General features: G+C 52.8%; 1 protein-coding gene across 1 annotated transcript; it reads left to right on the forward strand.

Moving 5' to 3' along the window:
* The first annotated feature begins 1,280 nt into the window (after positions 1-1,280).
* Positions 1,281-11,831, forward strand: DUSP5 (dual specificity phosphatase 5). Its single transcript, XM_052799734.1, has 4 exons — positions 1,281-1,858; positions 6,248-6,390; positions 7,815-8,034; positions 10,196-11,831. The coding sequence occupies exons 1-4, from the start codon at positions 1,465-1,467 to the stop codon at positions 10,594-10,596; spliced, it is 1,158 nt and encodes a 385-aa protein (XP_052655694.1). The 5' UTR covers positions 1,281-1,464; the 3' UTR covers positions 10,597-11,831.
* Positions 11,832-15,088: the final 3,257 nt, after the last annotated feature.

Here is a 15,088-nt window from a genome sequence, read left to right on the forward strand (position 1 = left end):
CCTCGCACAGTCTCTTTCATGCTTCTTTGTTTCAGCTGCAGGCAATTTGAGGCAGGGATGGCACTTCCTGCCTGCTGTTGAGGTGAACATACTTTCAGGGCACCATCAGAATAAATGACACCCTGCTCTTAGACAGCTCCACTGTAATCTGCCCGGGCTCTAATGAGCTTGGCTGGAGCTCATCCTTTTGCCTAACTTCTTCCAGGGATTTCCAGTTCTCTTTTTAGTTGCTTTGCGAAACTTATCTACAAGGAAAGGGCAAGTGCCAAATTTCCCAATTCCTGTGCGTCTTAGTGTCGTGACTTCTGGACACAGGCGCAGACTGAGGTCCGCAGTGTAAGTCTTGCAGGTCCTTGAGGCACAGTCTTGCAGCCTAGAAGTTTGCCACAAGGAAAGGGACATAAGACACCCCCCAACGAGACATGCCAGCAATTTTTCTGTTGCAGGTCGCCCTCCCATCGCTGACCCCCTCCTCCACAGCACTCATTAACTCTGCAGAAATGGCATATCTTGCTTTGTCCCAAGCTGTTACTCCTTGTTTCCTCCTTTGCCGCCAGGCTATAAACCTTGGGCTAGGTAACCGCATCCTCGGGGGTGTTCCCCAAGCAGCCCACGCTTATCGTTTGGCTACCAGAGCCACCTTGATGCAAACTGCGGCCCAGGCAGGGGACCCAGCTCTTTCCGAGGGGGTCTAGGAGCCGGCAGCTCCCATCCCCTCAACAGCTGTGCCCTCACAGGCAGGTGCAGGCAGGCCTGGCCGTGCTCAGGCTTTGCTGGGGGTGAGGACATCCACAGCGAGGGGGAATAAGGGGAACTGAAACCCCCTTTTGCAACCTGGTGTGAGAAACCTGACCCAGCGCTGCCCTTCCTCCCCTCTATTCTACCTCCTCCTCCTCCCCCCCCCGCCCGCCCCCCCCCCGGCACGCTTCCCGGCTCTCCTCGCTGACTGGAGAGGGGGAGCGGTGATGCTGGGATGAGCCTCAGGCCGATGACTGGAGAATTTTTGCGGCGTTTTTCAGCTTCCTCTGCCTCCGAGCCTGACTAACGCTGCCTGCGCGGCCGCGGCCCCCGCCCGCCGCCGGGGAGGGATGGAGGGAGGCGGGGGGGATCCCCGCCAGGGGGGCGGCGCGTCGGGCGGCGCGGGGCGGGGGATGCCCATGTTTGGAAGGCGGGCGCGTCACTCCCCTTATATGGGCAGTGTCGTCAGGGCCCGGCCTCCCATTCATATAAATGACCGGTGGCGGCGGCCGGGATTCCCTGCCCGGGCTCGGCGCGGTGCCTCCGTCCTTCCCTTCCCTTCCTTTCCCTCCCGTCCCGTCCCGTCCCGTCGCCGCCGGCCGAGCGCCTGCGGCCCCGCGCTCCCCCGCGGCTCCCGCGCTAGCACCGGGGCTCCCCGGCGGGCACCCTCCTGCCGCTCTCCCCGCTCCTGCCCCGGCTGCGGCGGGGCGTGAGTCCACGGCCGGCATGAAAGTCACGTCCCTCGACTGCCGCCAGCTGAGGAAGCTCCTGCGGAAGGAGCCCTCCCGCTGCCTGGTGCTGGACTGCCGGCCCTACCTGTCCTACTCGGCCTCCTGCCTCCGCGGCTCGCTCAACGTCAACCTCAACTCGGTGGTGATGCGGCGGGCCCGCGGCGGGGCCGTGCCGCTCCACTTCGTGGTCCCCGACGCGGCGGCCCGCGCCCGGCTGCTGCTGGGCGGCGAAGGGGCGGCGGGGACCGCCCGCCTGGCAGCCGTGGTGGTGCTGGACCAGGGCACGGGGCACTGGCAGAAGCTGAAGAAGGACAGCACGGCCCAGATCGTCCTCAACGCCCTGCTCTCCAGCCTGCCGGAGGCCGGGGCCAGAGTCTGCTTCCTGAAAGGTGAGAGGGGTGACGGGGGAAAGGGGGGGAGGCCGGGGGGGGCAGCGGCGCGGATCGACCCTCAAAGCTCCCCCGGGTGGCGGCATTGGCGGCGGCCCCGCGGTGCTCCCGTCCCCTCTCCTCCGCCACCACCGCCCCGCAGTTAACCTGATTATTGGCGGAGGGCAGGGAGGTAACGCCGGGATTTCGTTTCTTTTCCACCCACTGGAAATAAATCCCGGATAGACTCTGCGGGCTGAGCCCAAATGCCTTTCCGCTCACCCCCGCCGCGCGTTTAAGAGGCTGATGGAAAGCAAAGAATATTAGGGAAGAAGAGAAAAAGTTGCAGATTATCAAAGGGAGGGGGGGGGGCGAGAGAGATCGCGGCTGCGTGGAAAATAAAATCGGCCCGCAGGAAAGAGGAGAGCCGAGGCCACCGCTCCCCGCTCTCAGCCTGGTGACACGGGGCGGCCCGTGCCGGGCGCCCGAAACCGGGGATCGGTGCCCGTTCCTCCACCCAGGGAGGAGAGGTTTATCTCGCCGTCGGGCATACAGAGGCTGGCAGGGGAAACCCATAGCCGAAAGTCCGGGGCTTGTCGGGGGACAGAAATACCTTCCCCCCTCCCGCCACACGTGTGTTACAGCCCTTTGATTGCGGTTCTTTGTTTTCCTTCCGTGTAACCCGGGGATAATAAAACGATAAAAAAAAAAAAAAACAGCAGCCGCCCTTTCTCTGTCCTCCCATCCCTGCCTCCCCTCCATTACTCCTGGCAGAGCCTTTGTCCTTTTGCCCTCTCTGTTCTCTCAGCCCCCCCGCCCAGCTCCCCGGTGCCTCCCCGCGGAGGGGAGCAGTGCCCAGCCGGGGACGCTCCCACCCGCAGCCCCGCACACCCGGCTGCCGGGACCGCGGGGCTCCCTGGAGCGGGGCCACGCTGAAGCAGGGGTTCCTGAAGAACCCTTTGCCATACCCTGAGGCCATGGGGAGGCCATAAATGGAGGAGAAAACCAGGCAATGTTTCGTGAATAAACTCTGCCCCTGTGTCCTCACCGGCCAGGGTTAAGTCACTTTTATTAAGCCTTTTATCACGCTAGTTTTTGTCCCGATGTGCCCAGTTTGTGCCTCCTATAACGAACAGTGCCTGGAGAACATCCCCGCCAGGGTAGAGGCACCTCCAGCCTGGGTATTGCCTGATATCAAGGGGGAGAGAGACTCCCAGGGCAGTTTGCACCACCATGGCTCTGTCCAGGCACCCCCAGCGTGCCCTGGGGTCTGACAGTCTCCCCAAAAAGCACCAATTCTGCTGCTGCAGGGCAGGGATACTTGCACTGTGCTGGGCCAGCCAAATCCTTAGAGACCTCATTAAACTGGAGATGAAGAAACATCTCCAGGGTCATGCTGGGAAGTCTGTGGCAAAGCAGGGGCTGAATTAAGCTCTGCTGACTCTCAGCCTGCTCGTTTAGCCACAAGATCGTCCTTCCCTCCTCGTGTACCAGCCCCACGCTTTGAAGTGGTGACTGTGGCTGTGGGCAGTTTATCTGGGGTGGGGTTCTGATGTAGGCCCTGCTTTGTGCCTTTTGTGTATTGCAAAGTGTCTTATCTTGAAAGCCTGTCGAATTGAGGCTGAAAAGTTTCCGCCTTAGTGGATGAGAAAGTTTCCTCCTTTTCCTGCTGCTGTTCCCCTTTGCTTTGCTAGAAGTGCTCTGAGTCGCAGGATCAGGCCCATGAAGTCTGCAGCTCCGTTTCCAATCCTGTGTGGCCCGAGGAGCTGGTGACTCAGTGGGCAGCATTGCTGATTCACCAGGGCCATGGACCCCCAGGAAGCTCATGTGGTCTCGGAAAGATCTCTGGGACAGTGGGGTTATAAATCATCCTGAAGCACTGGGCACTGATCGGAAGAAAGAGCCCTTCTGGGGTCTGTAGCACCGACCTTGCAAACAATGGGCTGTAAAACCACCAGAAAAAAACCCAACCTCCCTGAGGTTCCCCCTTTATAGTCCTGTTCTCCCTAGGTATGGGGTGAGCTGGGAGGAGATGTTGGCTACTTAAGGGCTAAGGTGGTCTGGAAGTGGCAGTGATGAGAGAAGATATGAGCAGGTCACCCCCACCAGGTCACCAAGCATCTTGGGGATCTGGCCCCAGGCAGGGCAGCAAGTGCAGAGCAATTGCACGCCAAGTTGCATGCTGGCTCTGTTCCTTCCCTTGCTTTCTGGCAGCTGTGGGTTGAGTGTGTCACATCTTTCGCCTGTGTAGGTGCAGTTTCATCCTGGGTGAGCTCAGGTCCAGCACGGTGAGAGTGGTTGTGTGGTGGGGGGAAGAGCTTGCAGAAAGATAAAATAACGGATCCTCCCTTGGTGCTGACAAGGATTCTGTTATTTATTGATTAAAACCGAAGTGCAGCCCAGCTTTCTGTGATGAGCAATCTAGTATTTGCAGAAATGACCTCAGGGAAGCTAGGTTGAGTGGGGAAGGGGAAGAGAGGAGATTGCTGGAGGATGGGATGACAAGATGACTCACTTTAAGAATGGCCTGCAAATATCCTGATCCCTAAGGCTTGTAATTAACCATTCACCAGCTGCATGCGTTAGCTGCCCCAGAGACATGAGACATGATGTCTGTTCGAACACACACGCTGATTTGGCTGGGGCAGATTTCTGTGTTCATTCAAGAGTAAAAACAACAATGCAGGGCATAAATGGGGATAATGTCTATGTATATAAACTGGATGTATTTTTTCTATGCGATGGCAGTGGTTGGGGGGCAGGAGGGAGATAAGGTCAGCTATGCAAAACAAGAGGTTTTAAAAGTCCACCCCATGAAGGGCAGGTGGAGATCAGAAGAGCAGAGGAGTCTGGAGAGCTGCTTGTGTTTGTTGGCTTTCCACACTGCCAGTTGTTAGGGATATAATTTTATCAACCCAGTTGTTGTGGATATCATTTTATCAGCCCCCCCTTATGGTCTCCACGGTCACTTGGCTGCTTGACCCACTACCTTGCACTGTGAGCTCTGGGCATGCTGGCTGAATGTGGCTGGGGAGTAGGAGGAAAGGTGCAGGTGCTGAGTGCCAGTTGACTGCAAAGTCACGCTCCTGCCCTCCGTCATGGAAAACAGACTTTCATCCCGTTCAGCGGGCTTTGGATCATGCCGGCCGCTTGCAACACGAGGACCCCACGGCAGGACTGAGTGGGCGACAGTAGCACGTCATGAATTTGAGCACACATCTGCTCAAACATTGCGAACAAATGAGACACCGGCGTTACGGGGCTGAAATGTCAGAGGTAGCTGTACCGGGCAGCCCTGGCAGCGAGGGCGGCAGGGGCCCTGTGGCTGCTCAGATATTCAGCGCTTCCTTTGTTTCGAAACCCTTCCTTGTACGGGGGCACCCACACCGACACCGCTTATCAGGGCGGAACAGTTGCAGTTGAATGAATTGCATCGGAGGGTTTGCTTTCCAAGCCTTGTTTACTTGAGGGCCACATTCTGAAGGATTATTGAATCTAGCTGTCCAAGAGCTTTCGCCTTTCATTTCTGTTCTGAAAAAGCACGGCTGGCAGACACATGGCACGCCATTGATGTTTCCAGGCTGCTTCTGCTACCTGACTTGCTCATGTTCACTTTGGAGATTGTGTGCTTCTGTGCAGTGTATTCCAAGCCTGGAAACAGGCAACGATTTAGCTGACGACAAACTTTGAGTAACAATGTAATAATAGGATTAATTCCTTTTCATTAGCAGTGCACTGAATGAAACGAATACAGTACTTAACCATGCAGAATAGCTCATGTGGGGCTATTCAGTTGTCAAATGCTGCCACAGGATTTCATTAAGTTTTATAGCTGTTATTTAATAGATTGGTTTCAGTGGGACTGTCTTCGTTACCTTGCTGTCTCGTGCATTGTGGTGGTTAATGGCACAGTTGCAAGCATCTCCCTCTTGTGCTTATGTCCATTCAAAAATGCAAATAACATATTTCTTGTCACATTGTATATAGTAACGACAGATTTAGAGAGGATGACTCCTGAGTATACAAATCTCGGTCTCTAATGCTGGAAATAGTGCTCGTATATAAAACCTGGGGGAGGGAGTTTAGTCCCTGCTGTACTGGAGTTAATGGTTGCTAGACTCAACAGAATTACATTTGCTAACAGTTTTAATGTGGATCCACTGGCTTTTGGCAAGTTAATAATTGTCAGTGGTATCAGAGTTTTTTCTTCGGGTGCCTGAAGCCTTTTAAACAAACCCATTTCCCCAGGGGAGCGCTAACCCTCATTAACCCCCCAGGGCCCATCGCTGTGCAGCACTATCCCACTGCACTGCAAGTGCCGGAGCTTCATTTCTCCTCCACTTTAATTAAGCCAATTTTTGGAAGCGCAAATGTTCATGTCTTTTTTTTTTTTTTTTTTTTCTTCCCTAGGGGGATACGAAACCTTTAACTCGCAATATCCTGAGTGCTGTGTGGATGGAAAACTCATTTCCCCGGAGAGGACTGAGGCGGAGAGAAACCTCGCCAACCACTGTGAGAAGCAGAGTGCCAACCACAAACCCGCTTATGACCAGGTGTGTGTCATGACCTTCCCTTGGGTCTTCTCCCTCCTGCCACCGGGCTCTGTTGGAGGCTGGCAGGGTGCCGGTGGCCCTCGCGCCGGCGTGGGCTGTCAAAAGTTGTCATGGTCCAGGCTGGCAGCCTGTGTGTGGAATAAGATGCCCTGTGTGTGCTGCTGCTCGACATCGCCTCTGCCCGGCTTCAAAATTAGGCAAGAGCAGGAGGAGAAACACCCTGTCTAGCACCCGAGACTGTATTTGTGACCCATCTTTATCGCACAGCCAAGGAGCATGAGCGGTGAGCAGCTCACGCCTCCCCAGGAGACTTAAAACAAGCAGGGGAGAGGCTGCCAGGAGTGTCATTTTTCCAGCAGACGAAGGAGCACGCTTTGCCTGTGCCTCCTCTGAGACCCCGGGAGCGATCTGAGGCTGGCGGAGGGGGCCGGGGCCACGGGCCCGCTTCTGAGAAGAGGCAGTGACTCTTGAGAGCCGCCCTCGGGCAGGGGGAGCGGGGTTTCCACGGGGGAAGTCGCCGCACGCCTGCCCGGCTCGGGGAATACGTGTGCTCCGAGATGTCACCCCGCGGTCGGGCGCTTCCGCCGGGGCGTGCGTTTCCTGGTGCTGGGGGGAGCCCCCGGCGATGCCCCTCTGCTCCCCCGGGAGCACCTCCTGCCCCAGGCTCCATCCCACCACCCCGGGCGGCTCCTGGCTGTCCCCGGTGTGTGTGGGACCCGCCGGGTGGGCAGCTCGGGGTGGGGGGTGGAAAGCCCTGTTTCTCACAGCCAGGGGCTGGCGGCAGCTCTTGTGCATCATGGAAAGTTACCTGCGATCTCCGAAACCCTTGTGTCAGGCGGTGGCTTTTTTCTTTCGCGGTCTCGTTACCCAGCCTTCGCTTGTGCTGAGGAAGGAGGAACCGAGATGACATCTCGGAGCGGGTGACGTGGCAGGTGCTGCACCCCAGGGAGGTGCAGGAGGACGGGGAGCCTTGCTCCTGTTTTTTGCTTTGCTTCGCCTTTGGAGGTGTGAGCGGAGGAGCTGAGCTATAGCAGCCTCTTCCTCTGTCCTCCTCTTCCTTCCTGCTCGGACGTGGCTCCCCGCCTTGCCCGCATTTCAGTAAAGCCTCGGAGGGAACGGGCCTCACATATGAAAGTGCTTTGTGTGCGTCCCGAGGGGCAGCACTTGAAAGAAAGCCAGAAACGTCCTGCACACGAGTGGGCTAGATCTGACTTTGTACCTCACAGATGTGGACAAGAAAATTAAAACCTTTTTCCTGCATGGGCTTTGCCAGCACAGTGATTCACTGGACGGCAGCACTGGGGTCCAAAAATGCCAGGGAGGGAGGGAATGGCACCCACACAGGCTCCTGTGGCTCTCTCTCAGGTATCAGGACTCAAATACCCTTGAAAAGGAATTACATGTTTCTGCTCCTTCTCTTCCAGGGCGGTCCTGTCGAAATCCTGCCTTTTCTCTACCTTGGTAGTGCCTATCACGCTTCCAAGTGTGAGTTTCTTGCCAACCTGCACATCACGGCCCTGCTCAATGTCTCCAGGAAAAGCTCGGAGTCCTTCAAAGACCAGTATTGCTACAAGTGGATCCCAGTGGAGGACAGTCACACAGCGGACATCAGCTCACACTTCCAGGAAGCCATCGACTTCATCGGTAAGTCCAAATTAACAAATTTCCAGATCTTCATGTATTTTAAATTCATTTATTTTAAAATACATATTGGTGGGAAGGACACATTATTTTCTGTATGTTCTCAGATGTCACAGCAAAAGTTTAAGCTCCCTCCCTTCCCCAGCATCTCTCCTGGTAGAGGGATTTCCGTGAGGAAGGAAGGAAGAGGGACATTCAGAGCAAGGTCTCTGTCCTTCTCTCCAGGCTGGGAGGCCGAGGAAGGAAAATGCCTCCTTGACTGCTGTCAGGCAGACGAGGCGGGTGAGCTGGTTAGCTTTATTTTCTTTTCAAAGCAAGCGTAGGTGTAACTTCAGCACGGCAGGGAGCAAGGAAGTATGGTTGAATAACACCAAAATCTATTGATTTTCGTAAACGAAAAAAACATTGGTTCCGTGGACTTGCATGCCAGACCCTGTAAAAGCCAGGTGAAGCACAGTCAGATTACTGCCTCGCTGTGCTGAGATATCCCAAAGCCGGGGCCTTAGAAATCCAGTGTCTCCCCTTATCACAGACCTCTTTCCATTTCTCCTTTTGCTCATGTCGGTATCTCGCCCTTTAATCAAATAGCCCAACGCAAAAAACAATGGGGAGGCCTTTAGAAAACTTTGGGCCATCCTCTCCCAAATCTTCCTGCGTTAGGCTGGGTAGGTGAGCAGCACACCAGCCGTGCCAGGTAGCACAAGGGAGAGGCTCTCCTCCCTGAGAGGCACAGGGTGGTTTAGTGGGGTGGAGCAGCCTGAGCCTGGGTGGAGATGGTGTTGAAATCGGTGCTGTTGCTCTCCAGGAACATTCGAGAGAGAAACAGAATAAAAACCCAGTTACAGACTTGCTGGACTCATTGCTCAACTGAGTTCAAGTCCTTTGACAGTGCAGGCAGAATTACAAAAACCTGATCTGAGGGTGCCCTCTGAGCCCTTCCCCTCCCTGGTAAGGGACTTCTCACACCTTTCAGGGAAATGCTAATTCAGGGCACTATTCTGTCCCATCCCCAACCCCTTCTGACAGTTATTGAGTCACTTGGAAATTTTGCAGATTTTGAGGATGACTTTAGTTTTCACTTTCTTTTAAAATTGGGCGTGTGGTGTAGATGCTGGGGATGACTCAAATCCATGTCTTCCTTATTTTGTGCAGTAGTTAAATATAACCGGTCGTGGTGGCACCAGTCCCCCGGCAGACAATCGAAGACAGGCAAATGATAACTTGCTCAACTCTGCATTGTTTCACTAAGCACTACACTCAGTGCAGTTATCCATAAATTGGAGCTTGAACATATTGCTCAAGGCAATAGAGCAGAGAACATCTATTTTTGAACTGTATTTTTGTGTGGAAAGGCTTATTTTAAGCACATTCTCTTTAATCTAATAACAAACATTGTGTTGTGTGAGTAACCACAGTGGCTCCTGTTGTGTAAAATGGGTGCTTTGCATAAGCCTTTTATATCCTGACTTAAGTCCAAGCATCCTTTAACCAGGCTGTAATTAGCAACTGCCTACCAGTCCTTGTGTGCTTTGTGGTGAGGCCGCAGGGAGCGAGCTCAGCCTCTCCACCCAAGGGTACCCACCACGGCTCAGCTCCTGGTGCCGCTGTTTGCTGCTAACTGGCCAAGCAGGGAGCTAGGTTTGGACTTTAAAGAAAAGTCCTGTTTTTCCAGCTAAGCTGATGAGAGGAAGGCAGCCCTGCAGCTTTTGAAAGACCTGATGGTGGGAGGGCTGGCCAGGCTGGGCTTGGGTCAGCGCTTCGAGCTGCAGGTACAGCAGAGAAACGCAGGTACAGCAAACACAAGCATTGCCCAGATACCTGATCTCTGTCTCACAATGCTCTGCAAAGTCAGTTGTTCCAAAAGAGAAATAGTCATGTGGGAAGGAGACAGGGAAGGACTCTCTGAAAAAATGCAGAAAGAACCAAATCAAGATCCACAAATTCTGAAACCAAGTGTCATCTGCAGCTCAGCTCCATCTCGGGCTCAGTTTTGTCCCCCTTCTCTTTTAACCTCCATGTTACCCTTAGTACCCAACAGAAGAGCAAGCCTCTCTGCTGGTGGACTGGCTGTGTGCCATGCTCCACCTCCAGCACTGGGTGCATGTTGCAGTGTCCTCTCCATCCCCAATGACAATTGACGTCTGTAATGACTTTTTTTCCCTAGATTATGTCAGACGAACAGGGGGCAAGATTCTGGTGCACTGTGAAGCGGGAATTTCACGCTCTCCCACCATCTGCATGGCGTATCTCATGAAGATGAAGAAGCTCCGCCTGGAGGAAGCCTTCGATTACATCAAGCAGCGCCGAAGCCTGATCTCACCAAACTTTGGCTTCATGGGCCAGTTGCTACAATACGAGTCGGAGATCTTGTCTTCCACTCCCAACCCCCCCGTTGCCTCGTGCAAAAGAGAAGCTGCATCATTCTTTGCAGAAGAACTGACATTAGGCAAAAACTTTGAAGGCTCATGTTTCGCCTTTCCTACCTCAGTGTTGAGTTCTGTGCCCATCCACTCTCCCGTCCACCAGCTGAAACTCAGCCCGATGACGGCATCTTCGTCCTGCTGAATGCCCTGGGGAGACTGGAGCTGGTGCGGTCCTCTGATCCTAACTGTGACCCCAACAAGAACATTTCATGAACGTGCAATAGAGAAACCTCATTGACTTAGTCTGAGATGGAGTGGTTGTCGTGGGTCATACTTCCTGTATGCTGTGACTGTAAGATGCAAGTGCTCTAAGTGTGGCAGGTTTTCTGAACTTCTATTGTCCTTTTTTAAAAAAAGAAAAAGTGCTTTTTTAGGTTTTTATCCACAGAGCGTGCACCCACTACTGTATTTCCAGATTCCTGGGGAGCAATGAGAAATCCATTTAGTATGTTCTCGGTTCCCATCTCCTTCCCTTCTTATTTTTTAAAAGACCCTTATTTAAAGTTTCAAGCAATAAACAGCAGCAGTGGGGAAGAAAGCAAAATGAAAAGCACCACCTTTGCAACGACAGAGGTGGTGGGAGTGAATATTCATTCTGCTTTTTCTCCGGCTTTCCTCCTCCCCTCTCCTGTGTCGTGTTTCAGGCAGCAAAGGGCCGGGGTGGTGGGAGGGAGCTCCTTTCCCAGGACACTGTTGCACAGCCAGGTGAAAATCCCCTCCTGCTCCAGCCTCTGAAGTGTCAGGTATTGACCACAGTGTAACTGGATACCAAACCAGACCGTGGATCCATTCAGGTGTGACATTTCCTGTACTTCTGCATTTGCCTTTGTACTGGATGTGCTTTTAACTAAAGCAGGGGACTTAACCAAAGCTATCAGGCTACCCTGCTGAGCTATTATCCTCCCATCTGTTATACAACCCTAGAATACTTGAATGTCTCCACAATCCTTATCCAAGTAAGTTACTTCCCATCAGATAACACTGTAACTGCTGGATTTTACACCAAAAAAACCTGACAAGCTCGGCTCCAAGCCAACTCTTCCTTTATCCCTTCCCAAGTGTTCCCAATGTGTATCGTGTGTGGTCAAGTGGTCTTGTTCAGTGTTAAGTGGCTTGCTTAGCGAGTGTGGTCACCTCTAGCCAGCCTTTGTCCCCAAAAACCAGTTTCTCTCTCGCTCGTATTGGCTTCTGTGTCTGCAAGGAGTCCTGAACGAGGGGCTCTCTTTGTCTGTTGACCTTTTTACTTTTTTAAATATGTAATATGTATGGGAAATGGCAATAATTTCCAGGAGATCTCGTGAATGTGAAAGAAAACCTGCAATGGTTTTTATGGAGTGTAAAAAATAATAAAGGAAAAAAAAAAGCCAGGAAAAGAAAGCTGTTTGTTGTACTTGGAGTGAGCTGCAAAAGTGCTGTGGCAGGAGAGGTCACCTGAGAAAAATGCCATGGCCCGAAAGAGGTGTAAGGATGTAGAAGAGAAGGGTAAGCATCACTGGGCTCTGTGCTGAAAGCCTCCAAGGTGCAGCTCTACAGAAGGGAGAAGGTGAGGGGGAGGATTGTTTTAAACAGAATGACATGAGTCACAGTGGCGTCACTTCCCAGCAGCCAGGCAGGCACTTCTGTTTTGATTCACGCATGTTTTATATAAGATTTGCCATCTTGCTGAAGATGAAAATCTGAACTAAGCACAGCCTCCACTTCCTTCCCAAGCATATGCCATGGGATGCCGTATGCCCTGGTCCCTGGCGTGACGCTCGTGGGTGGCCTTGGCCACCCACGAGCGTCACGCCAGGGACCAGGGCATATGGGTAATGCTCATCTTTTCACTTTTTTTTAAATGAAAAAGTTAATTTGAAGTGCCAGCATCTCTGAGCCATTTCATACCCCTTTTCAGCTGGAAGGTTTTAGGTTCTTTCTGGCTCATCACTGCAGCACATTTATAATCTGCATTTCCAAGTTATCGAGTTGGAAAATTTATGGTAGATGTCTGGGCTACAAAGCATCTATGCCCTGTGGGGTTCATCTGTTTGTAACTCCTTACCCTGAGGGAAGCAAATCTGACGGGTGAGAAGCTGTCATTGGAGATGAGCCTTGGATTTCTTCCCTGTGTCAGGGGGACATGGCAGCTGCCCTGCCTGGGCTCTGTGAAACCCAAACATGGGAACCAGCAGCTGGGGAGGTGAGGCAGGTGATCTAATAAGAGCAGATCAATTAATTTTCTAAGAGATCTGATTGCTCTGGAAAGTGCTCTCTGGAAACTTGTGGCCAGTTGCAGTGAAAAGGCCTCTCACCTCTCACAAGCTCCCCCAAGCAGAAAGGCTGGCAGGCTTAGTGAGAGGGGCCACATCCTGACCACAGATACCTACCACCTTGACAGAAACAGAGCAGCCAACAGCTCTCATTAAAACAGCATAAAACCCCTTCTGGGGGAATGACCAGCTTTATTTCTCAAGGATGAAGAAGCTGAAACCCTTTGCAGAGCTGATGATGTTTGCCATGGGAACCTGCAGAGGACAAGGCAGCGGGCTGAAGGGGTTAACAGAGGGACTGCTGGCTTTGGCAGATTTGACCACAGCAGCTGGCAGAGGAGCCAGGTATTTAGCAGAGAGGGAAGGCAGCTGCCCTGGTTTTGGAGAGGGGCTCTGATCCTGGGCTTTAGCACAGTGCATTGGCGGATAATGTTGGCAGGGGGAAGTGCTGGGCTGGGATTCAGCAAGGATGGAGGGCCAGAGCCCTGTGGGACCCTGAAAAGGGGCTGTTGTTATGCCTGGGCACAGGAGCTTGAGGTTTGTGTTCCTGCCCAGAGCACCGTTCCCCTCTGCTTGGCTGGTCGCAATCCATGTCTCCTCCCTGCAGGCTGAAGGAAGCCCCAGCATCCAGGGCAGAGTGGGATGTACCTCCCAAAGGTATGTGCTGCCATGCTTGTGCTGGCGCCTGCTTTGCTGTTTCAGTGCTAATGTAAGACCTCTGCCCCCAGCTCAGCTCCTCCCTTGGCCAGCTTGGCAGATCCCACCTTTCTGAGGGGACATCACAGCCATCTGACTGCAGGGCTCTGGGGAGAGAGTAGGTGCTCTCCTCCCTCCCTGGCCATGCTGCTCCCATGGACAGGGAGGACCTGAGAACCCAAGCACTAATGTGTGAAGGTAAGTGTGACAAATCAGGATGGCACCTACCTGGGAGATGGGATGTGTGAGTTTGAACCTGCATGGGCAGGGCAGTAACCCTAGTTCTCTGCTTCCAGACACCAGCACACAGCAGTTACCACCATCCTTAGGGAAAGGAAAACTCTGACAGTGTTTTGCAGCTTGCGTGCTGAGCAAATTCACCAGATTGGGTAGGATGGAACATTTAGGGGGATTTTTATAGCCCAGATGGGCTTGGTTTTGGGTAGCTTACTCCTAGGGATGGAAGTTCAGATCAGGCAGGTGAGTGGGTAATGTCAGAGGTGAAGGGTGGGGGCTGACAGTGATGGGGGCTGAACTGGCTAGTTCAATGTGCCTGTGTCCATCTGACAGCTAAGCTTGGTGAAGGAGGGGGGATCTCAAAACCAAAGTCCTGATGGAAAGTAGAGACCTACATAGCTGTAACAGCAAGGGGAAGGCTATAGCAGGATGCTTTTAGACATGAGAAAATGCAAGTGAGGGAAAGATGCCAGGAATGCTGTACCCTTAGGCAAAACTTTGATTAGAGCTTATTCCTTATGATACCTGAATCCAAAGAAGATGAGAGGAAATGTCACAGAAAAGGGGATTTTGCAGGTTCTGCTGCCCATGGAAGTGCTGGTTCGGGGCTGGCCTGGGACATGAGCACCTCACTCCATTGACACACCTGATGGTGTACCCTGATGTCCTGGACTCCTTGATGTCATTTGGGAGCTGTTTCAGATTCTGGTGTGGGACTGAAGAGGGCTTGTGCTACATAGCTTTTAGTCCATTGCTTTTAGGCTTGCAAAGAGCAGTCATGTTGCAAGCGTGAGTGCTGTTGCTCAGCCCCTGTCTCTGCTTTGCTCATGCTGCCTTTGCTTTCTGTCTCCAAGACAAACAAACTCTTCAAAAAACTGCCACAAAAATACATGTCTTTACATCGTTGCAAATCAGATTGTGATGAGATCTGGGGTGGGGGCGGATGGGTGGGTGTTGTCCTCAAGTGTCCCTACGTGTTCTTACACTTGCTGGTGTGATTTGTACCTACGCTGGTTACAAAGGCTTCTCCTGCTTCTCTATTAAAGGACTTTCTAAAAGGCAGAAATTACAACCTGACCAGTAAAACCCAGGTAAAATTCACCTGCTCCATGGGGAGTTTATACTGAGGTGCCCATCTCCAGTCCTTGAGCAACACAAGGCAGGTAGCTCTTCTTAGCTTCTTGCCTTCTAGTGGCAAGCTGCTTTTTTCAAGAGACAAAGTGTGAATGAACAAGGTATTCTGCAGGCGTTGTTATTTGTATGCTAAAAACAATAGTTGCCTTGCTGGGAAGTCAGAGGTCCAAATGTGCCTGTAATATGGCAAAAATAAGTGAGGCTCCAGGCATGGTGAATTTGACCCTCCATCTCCACTTTTCACGGCTTCATGCTAATTGGAGACGAGACACGCTGCCAGCTCATTCTCTGGGGAGAAAAAGGCAGGAACCAATTTGC

The sequence above is a fragment of the Harpia harpyja genome, chromosome 10 (genome assembly GCF_026419915.1).
Source record: "Harpia harpyja isolate bHarHar1 chromosome 10, bHarHar1 primary haplotype, whole genome shotgun sequence".
Taxonomy (NCBI): Eukaryota; Metazoa; Chordata; class Aves; order Accipitriformes; family Accipitridae; genus Harpia; species Harpia harpyja.

Excerpts from the sequence above, each read along its gene's own strand:
- DUSP5 (XM_052799734.1), top strand. The coding sequence starts at position 1,465 with ATGAAAGTCACGTCCCTCGACTGCCGCCAGCTGAGGAAGCTCCTGCGG. Across the intron at positions 1,859-6,247 it reads CAGAGTCTGCTTCCTGAAAG|GGGGATACGAAACCTTTAAC; the intron begins GTGAGAGGGGTG and ends TTTCTTCCCTAG. Across the intron at positions 8,035-10,195 it reads GGAAGCCATCGACTTCATCG|ATTATGTCAGACGAACAGGG; the intron begins GTAAGTCCAAAT and ends TTTTTTCCCTAG.